General features: G+C 46.9%; 1 protein-coding gene across 8 annotated transcripts in view; it reads right to left on the bottom strand.

Moving 5' to 3' along the window:
* BCLAF1 (BCL2 associated transcription factor 1) overlaps positions 1 to 15,351 on the bottom strand; it is a 247,097-nt gene that overhangs the window by 184,644 nt on the left and 47,102 nt on the right. For all 8 annotated transcript variants that reach the window (XM_030198433.1, XM_030198437.1, XM_030198438.1 and 5 more), the window contains exons 2-3: positions 11,363 to 11,500; positions 210 to 1,124 (exon numbers count right to left, since the gene is read on the bottom strand). In XM_030198433.1, coding sequence (XP_030054293.1) covers positions 210 to 1,124; positions 11,363 to 11,466 — 1,019 coding nt within the window. In that variant the 5' untranslated portion in view covers positions 11,467 to 11,500. The remainder of the gene's footprint in view (positions 1 to 209; positions 1,125 to 11,362; positions 11,501 to 15,351) is intronic.

Raw genomic sequence — 15,351 nt, 5'->3', positions numbered from 1 at the left:
AGGAGTCTACATTAGATCAAAATAACCCTGAAAATTACAGACCTATTGCAAATTATGCTATTTCTTGGTAAAATAATTGAACAAGCACTTTTCCAAATTTCTTTACATCTTTGAAAATAAGCACCAAAGCAAACCTTTGGTTATAACTCAGATGCCCACAGGTAGCCAAAGAAACTGCTGCTAATTTTGAAGTTACAATTTTGACTCACCTTTTCAAAACCTTTCCACCCTTTGTAACTTCCTGGTCACCAGCATTGCAGTACAATGAAGAACGTATGCGGCTTTCCTCTCTTGGAGCACTCTGAGATGGCATTGTCTTTGTAGGGCTTCTCCTGGATGGGATGTGGTGCAATGGGCTATTTTGCGAGGGGCTATAACGAGCAGAACCATTTTCCAGAGAACCAGAGTCAGACCTCTGAGGGCTACGCTGTCTGGAATGTGAACGTGGAGAAGTGTTTTTTCCTGAATGAACTGTGCTAAGCAGAGGAGCATCTGAGCGAGATGAACTCAGACTGGACGGTGAGGCAACAGATGGACTAAGAGGGGACCTTGGACTGTTATCATATGTAGAAAGGCCAGTCCAGCTATCCCCATGCACCGCTGCTTTATTCAACTCATCAAGGGATTCTGATGCATCATGTTCAAATGCATCTTTTTGTTCATTCTGAGATTTACTGTTCAGAGGGCTGTGGTGTGAGGCGCCTCCATCAGTCTTTTTTCCCTGCTTTTCAAGAGACCCTCGCTTTTTGGAAGGGACAGGTGATTTGCTATACGGGGATGAAGATCGAGATGAGGATGTCCTTGGAGACCTGGAAGATCTATACGATCGGTGGGATCTGCTTCTAGACCTTTGGGAAGACATAGACCTCCGTTTTGGACTCCTGGAATGGGAACGCCCTCGTCGAGGACTCCGTGAGTGCCTACGATTCCACATAGGCCTGTAGCCTCCTCGGAAATATCTACCTCCTCCTTGATGATAATACCCTCTCCCCCTTCCTCTGTAAATAAAAGGACGTCTCATTCCTCTATTATTTCTGTAATCTCTGCGATAATCCCTGTTGTCTCGATTATAAATACGATCTCTGCTACGAGATCGTGAATATGTCCTAGAACGAGACCTAGAACTAAAACAGAAAAGAAAATTAGGACACAGTAATAAGCACTGTCTATGCATAAGAATTAAATTCAATTTGCCAGTAAAAAGAAATCCAGCAAGAATTCTATTGCAAAGCATTATAAAATATATAAAGTTAGTTTTAAATATTAAAAAAAATAAAATGGACCGTCATAGCTAAAATTCAGCACACAGCAAGTTAAATAACATTTTCTAAAAAACAAAAATGGCAAATCTTAAGGTGGCTCTGTATTCATTGCAATGTTGTTGTTTTTTTTAGTTACATTTGTACCCCGTGCTTTCTCACTCATGGCAGGCTCAATGCGGCTTACATGGGGCAATGGAGGGTTAAGTGACTTGCCCAGAGTCACAAGGAGCTGCCTGTGCCTGAAGTGGGAATCAAACTCAGTTCCTCAGTTCCCCAGGACCAAAGTCCACCACCCTAACCACTAAGCCACTCCTCAACTCCCACTTTGGACTTGTGTATGTTAACATACACAAGTCCAAATTAAATTTTAAAAACCGTTAGACAAACCTTATGGGGGCAATTCTATAACTTTGTGACTCTAATTAGGTATCACAATAGTGTATGCTGATGACTAATTCTATAATGGCATCTGGGCCCACCTAAGCCAACATAGAATACTAATATAAAGCTGCTTTGGTCTGAACTTTATGTAGAACTACATGACACATCTAAGCACACCATGCAACGAGAATAACTGATAGTACCCCATAGCCTGTGAACAACACACTAATACTCTGCCCATGTGTACATCTTTTTTCAGTTATGTACTACAGCATTTACATACAGAATTCTGCATAGAGCATAGTGCACTTGCAGATGTAATAATTAAAGTGCCACATACATGTATAAGATGTGCATAACTGCATGTGCCCAGTTACAGAACTGACTTGTATGTTGAATAAAATTGAGTAAAGTGGTGTGGTAATTATGTTAGCCTACTTTTAAAGGTAATAAATAGAAATAAATCAAAACAGAGAAAAGAAATTAAGATATCACCTTTTTTTTATTGGACTTACATTTTTTTTTATTAGCTTAAGGTAACCCTTCTTCCGATCTGAAGTGTTACCTTTGAAAGCTAATCAAAAAATTAGTCCAATAAAAAAGGTATCATCTAACTTTCTTTCCTCTATTTCATTTTTATTATCTACTAATAAAATTGAGAAATTCAAATTAAAGATATAACCATGAAAAAAACCCTCCAGCATCTTTTGCACTGCTATTTGTAACATGTGTTAAATTGGTTCTCTCTGATATCTTCTAATCCTACAATATTAAAAGTGGAAAAAAAATGTGATCCTCTAGCTCAGTGGTTCCTAAGTCGGGTCTAAAGGACCTGCCATCAGAACTAGAGATTGTTACCTAAATATCTAGCCTCCTAGGTCTCCCAGCATTGCTGGAGAGTGCTTATGACCAACCAGTAGGTACTAAAATGTCTACTTTTGGGAGCACTGTAGCCTGCTGGAATCAATCTGGCCACCTCATAGCTTGCAGTAATATTTGATCATGCCCCTTTTTCATTCTTACCATCCTATTCCTTGGAGAATAGGTTGTTTTAGTACTACATCCTCCCAAATCTATTCCTGTTTTCAAAGAATATGTGACAGCAGATAAGGCACATCCAGCATGTCTTGTGTCTCTCCCTATGCAATGTCACTGACCCTAGCCAATCACTTGGGCAGCAGTAGTTTTGGGCTATGTGTTGGTATAATAACTTAAACTGTAGCGTCTTGAAGGGTTCTTATGCCACTTTCTTCTATTTGGTATTCTATTTGTAGTTTATTCTCTAAGTTTTTGTTTCAACATAAGTAGTTGCTGGAAGACTAGAATGAAGGGGATGGGGTAGAGGGAGTATTTCTTTCAGTAATTCATACTCCTAAAATAGGCTAAAGATCTTTTATAAATATTCTTAGGTTTTTAAGTTTCAAGTTCTAGATTTTGTATGCTACTGACTCAAGTGACAAAGGACATTCAAAATAAACAGGTTCACATTCATGTTTTTTTAATTAAAAGAGTATATGATCCAGTTGGGGGGGGGGGGGTATGTAAAGAGGGGTGCTACATCAGTGAAATAAGCCACATATTAATCTTTATAAACATACATACAATTACAATTTCAGCTCAATAGATGAACTCTCAAAGGAAGATCACTCCCTTCTCATCTTAAATAAAGCGAAGATACTTACCTGTAGCAGGTATTCTCCAAGGACAGCAGGCTGACTGTTCTCACATGTAGGTCGTCGTTCACAGCGGCCCAGGAATCGGTAAACAAAATTTTGCAAGCAAACTAAAAGTCAAAGTCTTTCGGGAAAGTTCCATCACACGGGAAGCACGAAACGCGCATCCGCGAACCACTTCCCACCCGTCGCGCGAGCGTGCCTCTTTAGTTAAATCAAAAAGCATATAAACAAGAAACAACAATAACTCCTCCAAAGGGGAGGTGGGCGGGTTTGTGAGAACAATCAGCCTGCTGTCCTCGGAGAATACCTGCTACAGGTAAGTATCTTCGCTTTCTCAGAGGACAAGCAGGCTGCTTGTTCTCACGTGTGGGGTATCCCTAGCAACCAGGCTCACTCAAAACAATAAACATTGGTCAATTGGGCCTCGCAACAGCGAGGATATAACAGATTGACCTGAAAACTATAAACAATTAACTGAGAGTGCTGCCTGGAACAGAACAAAAATGGGTCTAGGAGGGTGGAGTTGGATCCTAAACCCCAAACAGATTCTGCAGCACTGTCTGCCCAAACCGACTGTCGCGTCGGGTATCCTGCTGAAGGCAGTAGTGAGTTGTGAATGTGTGGAGTGATGACCACGTTGCAGCCTTGCAAATCTCAATGGAGGCTGACTTTAAGTGAGCCACTGACGCAGCCATGGCTCTAACATTATGAGCCTTCACATGGCCCTCTAGAGTCAGCCAAGCTTGGGCATAAGTGAAGGAAATGCAATCTGCTAGCCAATTGGAGATTGTGTGTTTTCCAATAGCGACTCTCCTCCTGTTGGGATCAAAAGAAACAAATAACTGGCCGGACTGTCTGAAAGGCTGTGTCCGCTCCACGTAAAAGGACAATGCTCTCTTGCAGTCCAAGGTATGTAAACTGCTTTCGCCAGGGCTACTCTATTATGATGGAACTTGATATACTGGTATGAGGACAGGGAAAAAATGTTGGCAAGACAATTGACTGTTCAGATGGAACTATACCACCACCTTAGGCAGGAACTTAGGGTGAGTGCGGAGGACTACTCTATTATGATGGAACTTTATATACGGTGCATGCACCAACAAGGCCTGAAGCTCACTGACCCTACGAGCTGAAGTAACAGCCACCAAGAAAATGACCTTCCAGGTCAAGTATTTCAGATGGCAGGAATTCAGTGGCTCAAAAGGAGCTTTCATCAGATGGGTGAGAATGCAGTTGAGATCCCATGACAATGGCGGAGGTCTGACCGGGGGCTTTGACAAAAGCAAACCTCTCATGAAGCGAACAACTAAAGGTTGTCCAGAAATAGGCTTACCCTCTACACGGCGATAAGCACTAATCACACTAAGATGAACTCTTATAGAGTTGGTCTTGAGACCAGACTCTGACAACGGTAGAAGATATTCAAGCAGGGTCTGTGTAGGACAAGAAAGAGGATCGAGGGCCTTCCTGTCACACCAGACGGCAAACCTCCTCCATTTGAAAGAGTAACACCTCTTGGTGGAATGTTTTCTGGAAGCAAGCAAGACTCGAGAGATACCCTCTGAAAGATCCAAGGAAGCAAATTCTAAGCTCTCAACGTGCAGGCTGTGAGAGCCAGGGACTGGAGGTTGGGATGTAGAAGAGACCCCTCGTTCTGAGTGATGAGGGTTGGAAAACAGTCCAATCTCCACGGTTCCTCGGACAACTCCAGAAGAAGAGAAAACCAAACCTTACAATACAGAACTAATCCCCAGCATAGAACCAAGAAAAAGATCACATTAGTATGTAGTAAATAAGCCTATTCCCATTTTCGACTATCCCCCACCCCGGATACACAAATCACATTATTACAATGTTTTTAAAAAGATATGGGAAAATTAGGTTCTTACCTTGGTAATTTTCTTTCCTTTAGTCATAGCAGATGAAGCCATTACGTATGGGTTATGTCCATCAACCAGCAGGGGAGATAGAGAGCACTCAAACTTTCACAGTGCCCTCTTGGCCAGCTAGCTCCACTGCCTCTTCAGTATTTGAAGCTTCCAAAGCAGTATGGCAAACCGCAATGGGAATCACAAGAGCTTTCCTCACAGCGAACGATGGCCCATCACAAGGGCATGAACTCATAAAGGAGGGAATGCACATCCTCCTGGAGGGAATAAACTCATCCTCCTTATTGTATAAGTGGAGGGGAACACACGCGCCTCCTGGAGGGAATCACACATCCTCCCAACACACTGGAGGGAATGAACTCATCCTCCTATTTATAGAACTGGAGGGGAACACACGCGCCTCCTGGAGAGAATCAACACATCCTCCAAAAAAAAAACATGCTGGAGGGAATGAACACATCCTCCTAAATTTAAACTGAACATGAATCCTGAAGATTGTTTTCCAACTTTCTCCCAAGGAAGGAACTTCAGGAAATTAGAACAGAACCTGAAAAACAGATTCACAGCATACAGACAATCATACAGGGAGGGCTCATGGCTTCATCTGCTATGACTAAAGGAAAGAAAATTACCAAGGTAAGAACCTAATTTTCCCTTCCTTGTCATCAAGCAGATGAAGCCATTACGTATGGGATGTAACAAAGCAATCCCTAGATAGGGAGGGAACAAGCCACACCACGCGCTAGCACTTGTGCACCAAAACGCGCATCCCTCCTGGCAGCCACATCCAGCCTGTAATGTCGGGCAAAGGAGAGCTTAGAAGCCCATGTTGCTGCACTGCATATCTCTTGAAGAGAGAGTGCTCCAGTTTCAGCCCAAGAGGAAGAAATCGCTCTAGTAGAATGTGCCTTAAAGGCTACAGGCGGAACCCTGCCGGCCAGCAGATAAGCTGAAAAGATAGTTTCTTTGAGCCAGCGGGCAATAGTGGCTTTAGACGCTGGAGACCCTCTGCGAGAACTGGATAGCAAAACAAACAGATGATCAGACGTCCTGAAAGAGTTAGTAACTCGCAGATACTGCAGCAGAGTCCTGCGCACATCCAAAAGGTGCAGCTGCACAAAAGATTCTGGAAACTCTTCCTCTGAAAAAGAGGGCAAGAAAATAGGCTGGTTTAAGTGAAAGGCTGAAACCACCTTAGGCATAAAGGAAGGCACGGTCCGAACCGTGACTCCAGACTCTGAAAATTGCAGAAATGGGTCTCTACAGGACAGCGCCTGGAGCTCTGACACCCGTCTCGCCGAGGTAATGGCCACCAGAAAAACGGCCTTCAGTGTCAAGTCTTTCTCCGATGCTCGCCGAAGCGGCTCAAAAGGAGATGCCTGCAGGGTTTTCAAAACTAGCCCCTGGTTCCAAGCTGGACAGGGTGCTCACACTGGAGGTCGGAGCCGAAGCACCCCTCTAAGAAACCGTGCCATATCTGGGTGAGCAGCCAAAGACACACCTTCCACCTTACCACGAAGGGAGGCCAACGCTGCCACCTGCACCCGCAGGGAATTATAGGCCAAGCCTTTTTGTACACCTTCCTGCAAAAAGTCCAGAATCGGCGAGACAGGAGCCCGCATTGGAACAATGGCTCTGGAAGCACACCAAGACTCAAACAGGCACCAAATCCTGGCATAAGCCACGGAAGTGGACCGCTTGCGGGCTTGCAGGAGAGTGGAAATAACTTTATTGGAATAACCTTTATCCCTCAATTGCGCCCTCTCAATAGCCATGCCGTAAGACCAAAGCGGCCGGCGTCCTCCATGGCTACCGGTCCCTGAGTCAACAGGTTCGGTACCAGAGGTAACGGCAGAGGAGCCTCCAGGAGCATCTGTCGGAGGTCTGCATACCAAGGTCTCCTTGGCCAATCCGGGGCGATGAGGACCACTTCTCCTGGGTGCAGCCGAATCCGCAAGAGCAGGCGCCCTATCAAGGGCCATGGGGGAAACACAAAGTAGACCCGGAGGCCAGGGTTGAGCCAAGGCATCCAACCCCGCCGAGCGAGGATCTCTCCGTCTGCTGAAGAAGCACGGGACTTTGGTATTGGCACTTGTCGCCATTAGATACATCACGGGCTTGCCCCATTTGGCACAGATCTGCAGGAATACTTCGTCTGCCAGATTCCATTCTGCTGGATCGATCTGATGCCTGCTCAGATAATCGGCCTGCACATTGCTCTGACCTACAATGTGAGCTGCCGACAGACACTGAAGATGCAGCTCGGCCCAGTGGCAAATCAGTTTGGCCTGCGCGGCTAGTGCTCTGCACCTTGTTCCGCCTTGTCAATTTATATAGGCCACCGTTGTCGTGTTGTCCGACATCACTCTGACAGCCAATCCTTCCAGGGTCACTTGAAAGGCCAGAAGCGCCTGAAACACCGCTTTCAACACTAGGCGGTTGATGGACCACTCCGACTCCTCGGGTGTCCATAGACCCTGGGCATGCTTCCCCTTGCAGTGTGCGCCCCAACCCTTCAGGCTGGCATCTGTTACCACTAGGCACCAAATGAGGAGCGTCAGCGGCATTCCTCGCCGCAGCATGCTGTCCGAGAGCCATCACTCCATGCTGAGATGGGCCGCAGGGAGCCAAAGTAAGTTTGCATTGGTAATCCTGAGAAATAGGAGACCATCTCCGGAGTAGGGAATACTGTAGAGGTCTCAGGTGCGCTCTCGCCCAGGGTACCACTTCCATCGTGGCTGTCATCGATCCCAGCAGCTGGACAATGTCCCAAGCTCGCGGGCGGGGCATCCTCAGGAGCAGACGGACCTGATTCTGAAGCTTGCACCGCCTTAGCTCGGGTAGGAACACATAGCCCGAGACTGTGTCGAACCTGGCCCCCAAAAACTCTAGAGATTGTGAAGGGGACAGGCGACTTTTGGCCATATTGACGACCCAGCCTAGAGATTGCAGTACTGAGACCACCCTGGCTGTAGCTTGTAAGCTCTCTGTTGCAGAGTCTGCTCTGATGAGCCAGTCGTCTAGGTACGGGTGAACCCTGATACCTTCTCGCCTGAGAAAAGCAGCTACTACCACCATTACCTTCAAAAAGGTTCGGGGAGCTGTGGCGAGGCCAAAAGGCAAGGCCCTGAACTGGAAATGTTTTCCCAACACCGCAAACCTCAGAAACTTCTGGTGCGGGGGCCAAATCGGTATGTGCAAGTAAGCTTCTTTCAGGTCTAGAGACGTGAGAAACTCTCCTGGCTGAACCGCCGCAATGACGGAGCGCAGGGATTCCATGTGGAAATGCCGCACTCTCAGGGACTTGTTCACTTCTTTTAAGTCCAGAATAGGGCGAAAGGACCCACCTTTTCGCGGCACCACAAAGTAGATGGAGTATCGGCCGCAGCCTTGCTCGGCGGGAGGCACCGGGGTCACTGCCCCTAACTGAATCAGACCTTGTAAAGTCTCCTCCACCGCCGCCCGTTTGACGGCAGAACCGCATCGGGACTCCACAAACACGTCTCTTACTGGGGCGTTGAATTCTATTCTGTATCCATCTCTGATCAGGTCCAGAACCCACTGATCTGAGGAAATCTTGGCCCACTCCTCGACAAAGAGGGAAAGCCGTCCTCCGATGACAGGCATCGAGGAGAGGGCCGGCGCACCATCATTGAGAGGGTCGCCCCTGAACTCCTGGTCTAGAGCCACCGGCTGCGGAACGCTTGTCCGAGCGAAAGGAGTTCCTCTGCTGACCACGGGCACGTGAAGTGAACCCAGCAGAACGCCCCGGGCGGTACCTTCTAGCTTCACGGAAGCGAGGTCTGTACGAGGAGTGGACCGCCTGGCCCTTAGAGGAAGGCCTCTGCCTATCTTCGGGCAAGCGCTGGGGTTTTGGATCACCCAGGCCTTTCACAATTTTCTCTAACTCCTCACCAAATAGGAGAAGTCCTTGAAAAGGCAACTTCACCAACCTTTGCTTAGAGGCCATGTCCGCTGCCCAGTGTCGTAGCCACAGACGACGGCGAGCCGCCACTGCTGCCATTTGTTTAGCCGAAGCTCTGACAAGGTCATAAAGGGCATCAGCCAGAAAGGACAAGGCCACCTCCATCCGCGGAGCCACATCCAAGAAGGGCTCCGCTCCATCTCCGGGCTGAGCCACTGCCTGTTGCAGCCAAGCTAGGCAGGCTCTCACAGCATAACAGCTGCATGCAGACGCCCGAACAGTGAGACCTGCAATTTCAAAGGACCGTTTCAACGCTGTTTCCAGCCTACGGTCTTGAACGTCCTTCAGGGCAACACCTCCTTCAACAGGGAGGGTAGTTTTCTTTGTCACCGCAGTGACTGGGGCATCCACTGTAGGCATTTGAAAACGAGCCATATGTCCCTCACGCAGAGGGTATAACTGCCCCATAGCCCTGGAAACTCTCAAAGGTCCCTCGGGGTCAGCCCACTGAGCCGAAACCAGCTCTAGGATGGAGTCATGCAAAGGGAAGGCCCGAGCAGCTTTCTTGGTACTAGCCATCCTGGGATTAGCCGAGGAGGCCATGCCACTGTCAGGATCTTCAATCGAGAGGGCCTGCAGGGTATCTGAAATAAGCGCTGGCAGCTCATCACGGTGGAAAATCCTCACCGCGGAGGGATCATCCAGATCCTGTGGTAAATCCGCACCTGACTCTGGTTCCTCAGACCAAGAACGTCTGTCAGAGTTCTCCGAATCCTCACACCCCGACCACGGGGGGAAAAAGGTGCACCACAATCTGAAGGGGAATTAACCCTTCTGCGCTTATCTTTAGGCCAAGCATCCGGGAAAAAAGCCTCACTGGGCAGTCCCAGGCCAGAATCCATCGGGGGGGCAATCAGAGGAGCCTCAGGCGACCCTTGAGGAAGGGCTCTTTTCATCATGTATGCTTTATGCAGCAAAAGCACAAAATCCGGGGAGAAAATCTCACCCTGGGCACCCAAATCCTGTCCGGTGCTAGCCACTCCTGAAATAACCTCATCTCGAGGTGCCCCACCCGGCTCAGGTCTCTCCGTGTCCACGGAGGCCGCGCCATGCGGTGTAAGCAAAATGGCGCCCACTGCCAGCTCAGAGCGGGAAGAAACATCGCTCGCCATGCTCGGGCCGGCTCCTACGCCAATACAGCACGATTTACAGAGCCCTGCTGCTGATTTGCGCCTGCCACAAGTGGAACAGCGCTTTACATTGTCCGCAGCCATCGCCGAAAAACGGCGGTAAAATCCAAAATGGTGGTTCGCGCCAAAATCGCCCCGATCGCGGGCCCACCCCGGAGGAGTTGGAAAACACTCTTACCTCAAAGGATCTAGTGTACAACTACGATCCTGCTGAAAATCAGGTCAAAAAACCTCTGTTCTAGCGTCTCTGCGTTTAAAAACGCGACGCGACTTTTTTTTTTTTTTTTTTTTAAGCTGTGAGGAAAGCAGAGGTATTGAAGACTTCGGAGGCTCAGATGAGTGGGAAAGGCAGGGAAAGGGCGAACCTACATGCCTGCATCCACTGTTGGTGGGTAAGGACAGGGAAAGCAAGGCAATATGTCCACATCCACAGAGGTATGGGTAAGGCAGGGAAAGGGCTAACCTATGTGCCTTTAAAGTGAAGCTGCTATAGCCTCCAACACCCCGGTTAACAACTGGCAAGCCAGGAACCACCTCCAGGCAGATTTTTTCTGGAGCTCGAACAAGCTGCAGCCACCCTGCTAAGGGAGATAGAGAATACTGAAGAGGCAGTGGAGCTAGCTGGCCAAGAGGGCACTGTGAAAGTTTGAGTGCTCTCTATCTCCCCTGCTGGTTGATGGACATAACCCATACGTAATGGCTTCATCTGCTTGATGACAAGGAAAAGCCTGATACAATATGAGGGAATTCCCAGCAAACCTTCTAACCTGCTAGCTTGTCAGTGATTTGCAGAGACAACTAGACTGATTTGCTAATGCTTCTTTGCCTAGGGGTACTCCTTATCTGTGAGGTGATTTCTACCCCTACTCCCCTCCCACCCACCCCCTACACAAAAAAAAAAAAAAAAAGATTTGCTACAGACAATGTTGGAAGGATAGGAAGGGAGACGATGTGAGAGATCTCAGCTGCTGGCTCCTAGACTTAATAATTTGTCAAAGCCTGCCTTTTCTAATCTCTTCAAGTACTACACACTTACCTGTATCTCTTTTTTTTGGAGTGCGACCTAGACCGTGATCTTGAACTGGATTGCGATCTGGACTTTGATCTTGAAGAATGCGATCGAGTATTAGATCTACCCATTTTTCCACTTGATTGTTCCTAATAGATAAAAGAACTGTAAACAGAAAAAAAAACATGAAAATTAAAATCATGACACTAATTTGGTTTATATTTCTGTACATTTTAATCTAATCCTGTTGATAAAATATCAATTGTAAAATTTATTTAAAGCAATAATAGCCTGACAGCCTGAAAAGCAAGCAGGAGTATACCATAACAGATTCTCAGTAAACAAATCAGATATACCAGAGCATTATCAAAGGCCAGTGATACAAATACCTCTCTCACAGCTCTCATAGCAGCTGTGCATAGCCTAGATGTCAATTCCCTGAATAGCAGATGGGTATATATCTGATTTATCTTGCTATCTGAACAAAACCCTTATTGCAGGTAAGCAATTTTGCAGTCTGTATGAACAAGAATAAAAAGTTATTCCACATCTGAGGACTGCCATATTTTTGTTTGGATCTTGGCTTTTACAAAACAACCTAGACAGATAACTAGTTAGGAGATCATGGTAAAATTTAGTCATACCTGTTAATTTCTTTTAGTCTGGCTGCATAATCCTATTGGGTTGTATCCCTCTGCCTACCAGCAGATAGAGATAGAGAAACTGATTTTTCTCACCAATATCATTGGCATTAATAGCTAGTGCTCTGTGGAAAACCTCCAGTATAGTGAAGATACTTACCTTTAGCAGGCATTCTTCAAGGACAACAGACCTTATGGTCTCACAATTGGGTAACACGATCCCACACTGACCAGTCCGGAGATTTTGACAAGATTTAAACAGAGCTTTTGTGGAGCGTGAGGCATGCTCCACCGTACATGCATGAGTGCCTTCCCCCCGCCGCGAGAGCGTGCTTACTGCATTAATAAGAGACGACTACTCCAAGGGGGAGGGTTTGTAAGAATATAAGGCCTGCTGTTCTCAGTCTTCACTTTCTCCAAGAACAAGCAGGCCATAATTCTAACAACTAGAGTATCTCTAGAATCCAGGCTCACTGAAAACAACAAAAATTGGTCATCTGTGCCTTGCAATGGCGAGAACAGAACTCAGATTAACCTGAAACTATATACAAATTTCTTCAATGCAGGTTGACCACAAGTGGGCTATTGACAAGAGTCGTGGCTCTGACACTGTGAGCCTTGATGTGGCACGCTAGGGTCGGCCCAGCCTGGGCATAAGTGAAGGAAATGCAATCTGCCAGCCAAATAGAGATTGTGTGTTTCCCCAATGGTGACCCCCATCCTGTTTGAATCAAATGAAATAAAAAGTTGGGTGGACTGTGGAGCCTAGTCTGCTCCATGTAATAGGCGGACGCTCTCTTGCAGTCCAAGGTGTGCAAGGCACTCTCACCAGGATGGGCATGAAGTCAGGGAAAGAATGTTAGCAAGACAATCGACTGGGTCAGATGGAACTCCAACACATTTGTCAGGAACTTAGGGTGCGTGCGGAGGACTACTCTGTTGTGATGAAACTTAGTATAAGGGCCATCCACTACTAGGGCTTGAAGCTCACTGACTCTATGAGCTGAAGTAACAACCACCAAGAAAATGATCATCCAGGTCAAGTACTTCAGATGACGGAAATTCAGTAGCTCAAAAGGAGCTTTCAACAGTTGGGCAAGAACGACATTGAGGTCCCATGACACAGGTGGAGGTTTGACAAGGGACTTTCACAAAAGTAAACCTTTTATAAAGAGAACAACTAGAGGCTGTCCAGAGATGGGCTTACCCTCTACACATTGATAAGCACTAATTGCACTTAGGTGAACCTTTACGGAGTTGGTCTTGAGACCAGACTCGGACAGGTGTAGAAGGTATTCCAGCAGGGAATGTGTAGGGCAGGAAGTATTGAGATGTGTGTAATTTGCACCTTTTAAGTCATGTTCCTGAATCATGGTTAAAGGGTACCCAGGGAAACCATCCTAAACTTCTCTTTGACCAGGAATTTGTTCAGGCCCTTAGATCTAGGATGGGACACAAAGAAGTACCTGGAATAGAATCTCCGCCCTTCTTCCCCTGGTGCAACAGGCTAGATTGTATGGGCTTTCAGAAGAGCCGACACTTCCTCTGCAAGTACCTGCTCGTGATGAGAGCTGAAGTAAAGAGCTCTCGATGGGCAATTTGGAGGTTTCCAATGCCAATTCAGGGCGTATACGAGACGGACCATTTGGAGAATCCAATGGTCGGAGGTTATAAGGGCCATCTCTCATGAAAACACTTCAGCCTCCCCCCGACTGGCAAGGCATCCAGAATGAACAATTTGATAGCAGCTATGCTTTGCTGGAGCCAGTCAAAATCTCATTCCCTGCTTTGACTAGGGAGCAGCAGGGGCTTTAGGTGCAGGCTACTGAAGAGTTATGCTAGCCCTTGCTCTCAGTAAAATACAGGCCAATGGCTTAGGCTAAGGAGCTAGGCCTCTCTTAAAATCCAAAAATCATTTCTGGTACAAAGTACATCTTTCTGCAGCACAAGCTGAAATGAGTTCCCAGAGAGCTAGCTTGTAAAAATCAGATATCACCTTTGACACAGTAATATTTCACTGTAGCAAGTGCTGAGCTAGCAAGGGAGGGGGCATTTGCTCTTGTCCACAATCCTGAGACTGGCACCTGCAAGAAGTCATGACCCAAGATGTTTTGATTTAAATGAAAGATAGTAGAGGGTTAGATGCAAGTAAAGGGAGGGGGGAGCTGAAGAGAGCAGAAGGACCTATGAAGTCATCTCACAAGATGTGCTCTGGACATATCTTGTTTATAGTTAGAGCTTGAGAACTTGTGAAATCATTCTGATCAACAACTGATAAGAACTAAGATCTCTGGTGAGCAAGCTTGAGTCCATTGGAATGAATGGGGTTAAAATTGTATATAAGCAGCAGTCTGAGGGGTATTAGATCAGTGAGTGAAAAAGAAGGGAGAAGGAAGGCTACAAGAGAAGTCTTCAGAAGGCTAGAGAGAGACGTGCCGTGTACTGCGGTACCATCATATGAATACCTGCTTGCCTGTACCATCTTTGGGTGAGATGACAATGCTAATAAACTATATTACTCTATCTATTGAATACTGGGCTCCTTTCTAATTGGGGAGGTTGCTACTGCCTGACGGTGTAAGCCTGTCATGAGCAGATTCAAGGTTGGGGTGATTAAGTATCTAGAGGGGATATGCCGTTTCTTCCAGGCTAGTAGAAGGGCCATGGCTTCCGCTGCCCAGATAGGGATGGCAGGCCTAGCAAATAAACACTATTGAGGGGGGAAAAGCATGCTGGGGCTGAGCCTGAACAGGCTAGAGAAAGGAGGCAGCGTACCTACTCCTCTGGGAGTAATAGGCACGCCTTCTCAACTTGGCAGATGCAGATGAGGAGGCAAATGCGCGGAGGGAGAGAGAAGAGTATAAATCTTGATTTGGTCAGCGAACTCCTCAGCCTTCTCTCCCAAAAAAAAAAAAAAAAAAAAAAAAAAGGTTATTCCCCCCTGGCATGGGATATCCACCAACCTCTGCTGAACTGCCGTCTCCAAGTCAGAAACATGCAGCAATTTTTTATTTTATTTTATTATTACATTTGTACCCCGCGCTTTCCCACTCATGGCAGGCTCAATGCGGCTTACGTGGGGCAATGGAGGGTTAAGTGACTTGCCCAGAGTCACAAGGAGCTGCCTGTGCCGGGAATCGAACTCAGTTCCTCAGTTCCCCAGGACCAAAGTCCACCACCCTAACCACTAGGCCACTCCTCCACTCCAATGAGAGTCTATGGATTGCTATACGCTGGGCAAAGATCCCAGATGCCACATCAAAAGTGTCATATGAGCCCAAGGCCAAGAACTTACGACACGCCTTCTGATGCTTGGCCAACTGGCGCAGCAACTCGGCCTGCTCCGATGGAAGAGAACCCTCTAAGACTAGCATT

Source organism: Microcaecilia unicolor, chromosome 3, assembly GCF_901765095.1.
Source record: "Microcaecilia unicolor chromosome 3, aMicUni1.1, whole genome shotgun sequence".
NCBI classification, from domain to species: Eukaryota; Metazoa; Chordata; class Amphibia; order Gymnophiona; family Siphonopidae; genus Microcaecilia; species Microcaecilia unicolor.
The sequence above is the reverse complement of the archived record's forward strand: the minus strand, read 5'-3'. Positions and strand labels throughout refer to the sequence as shown.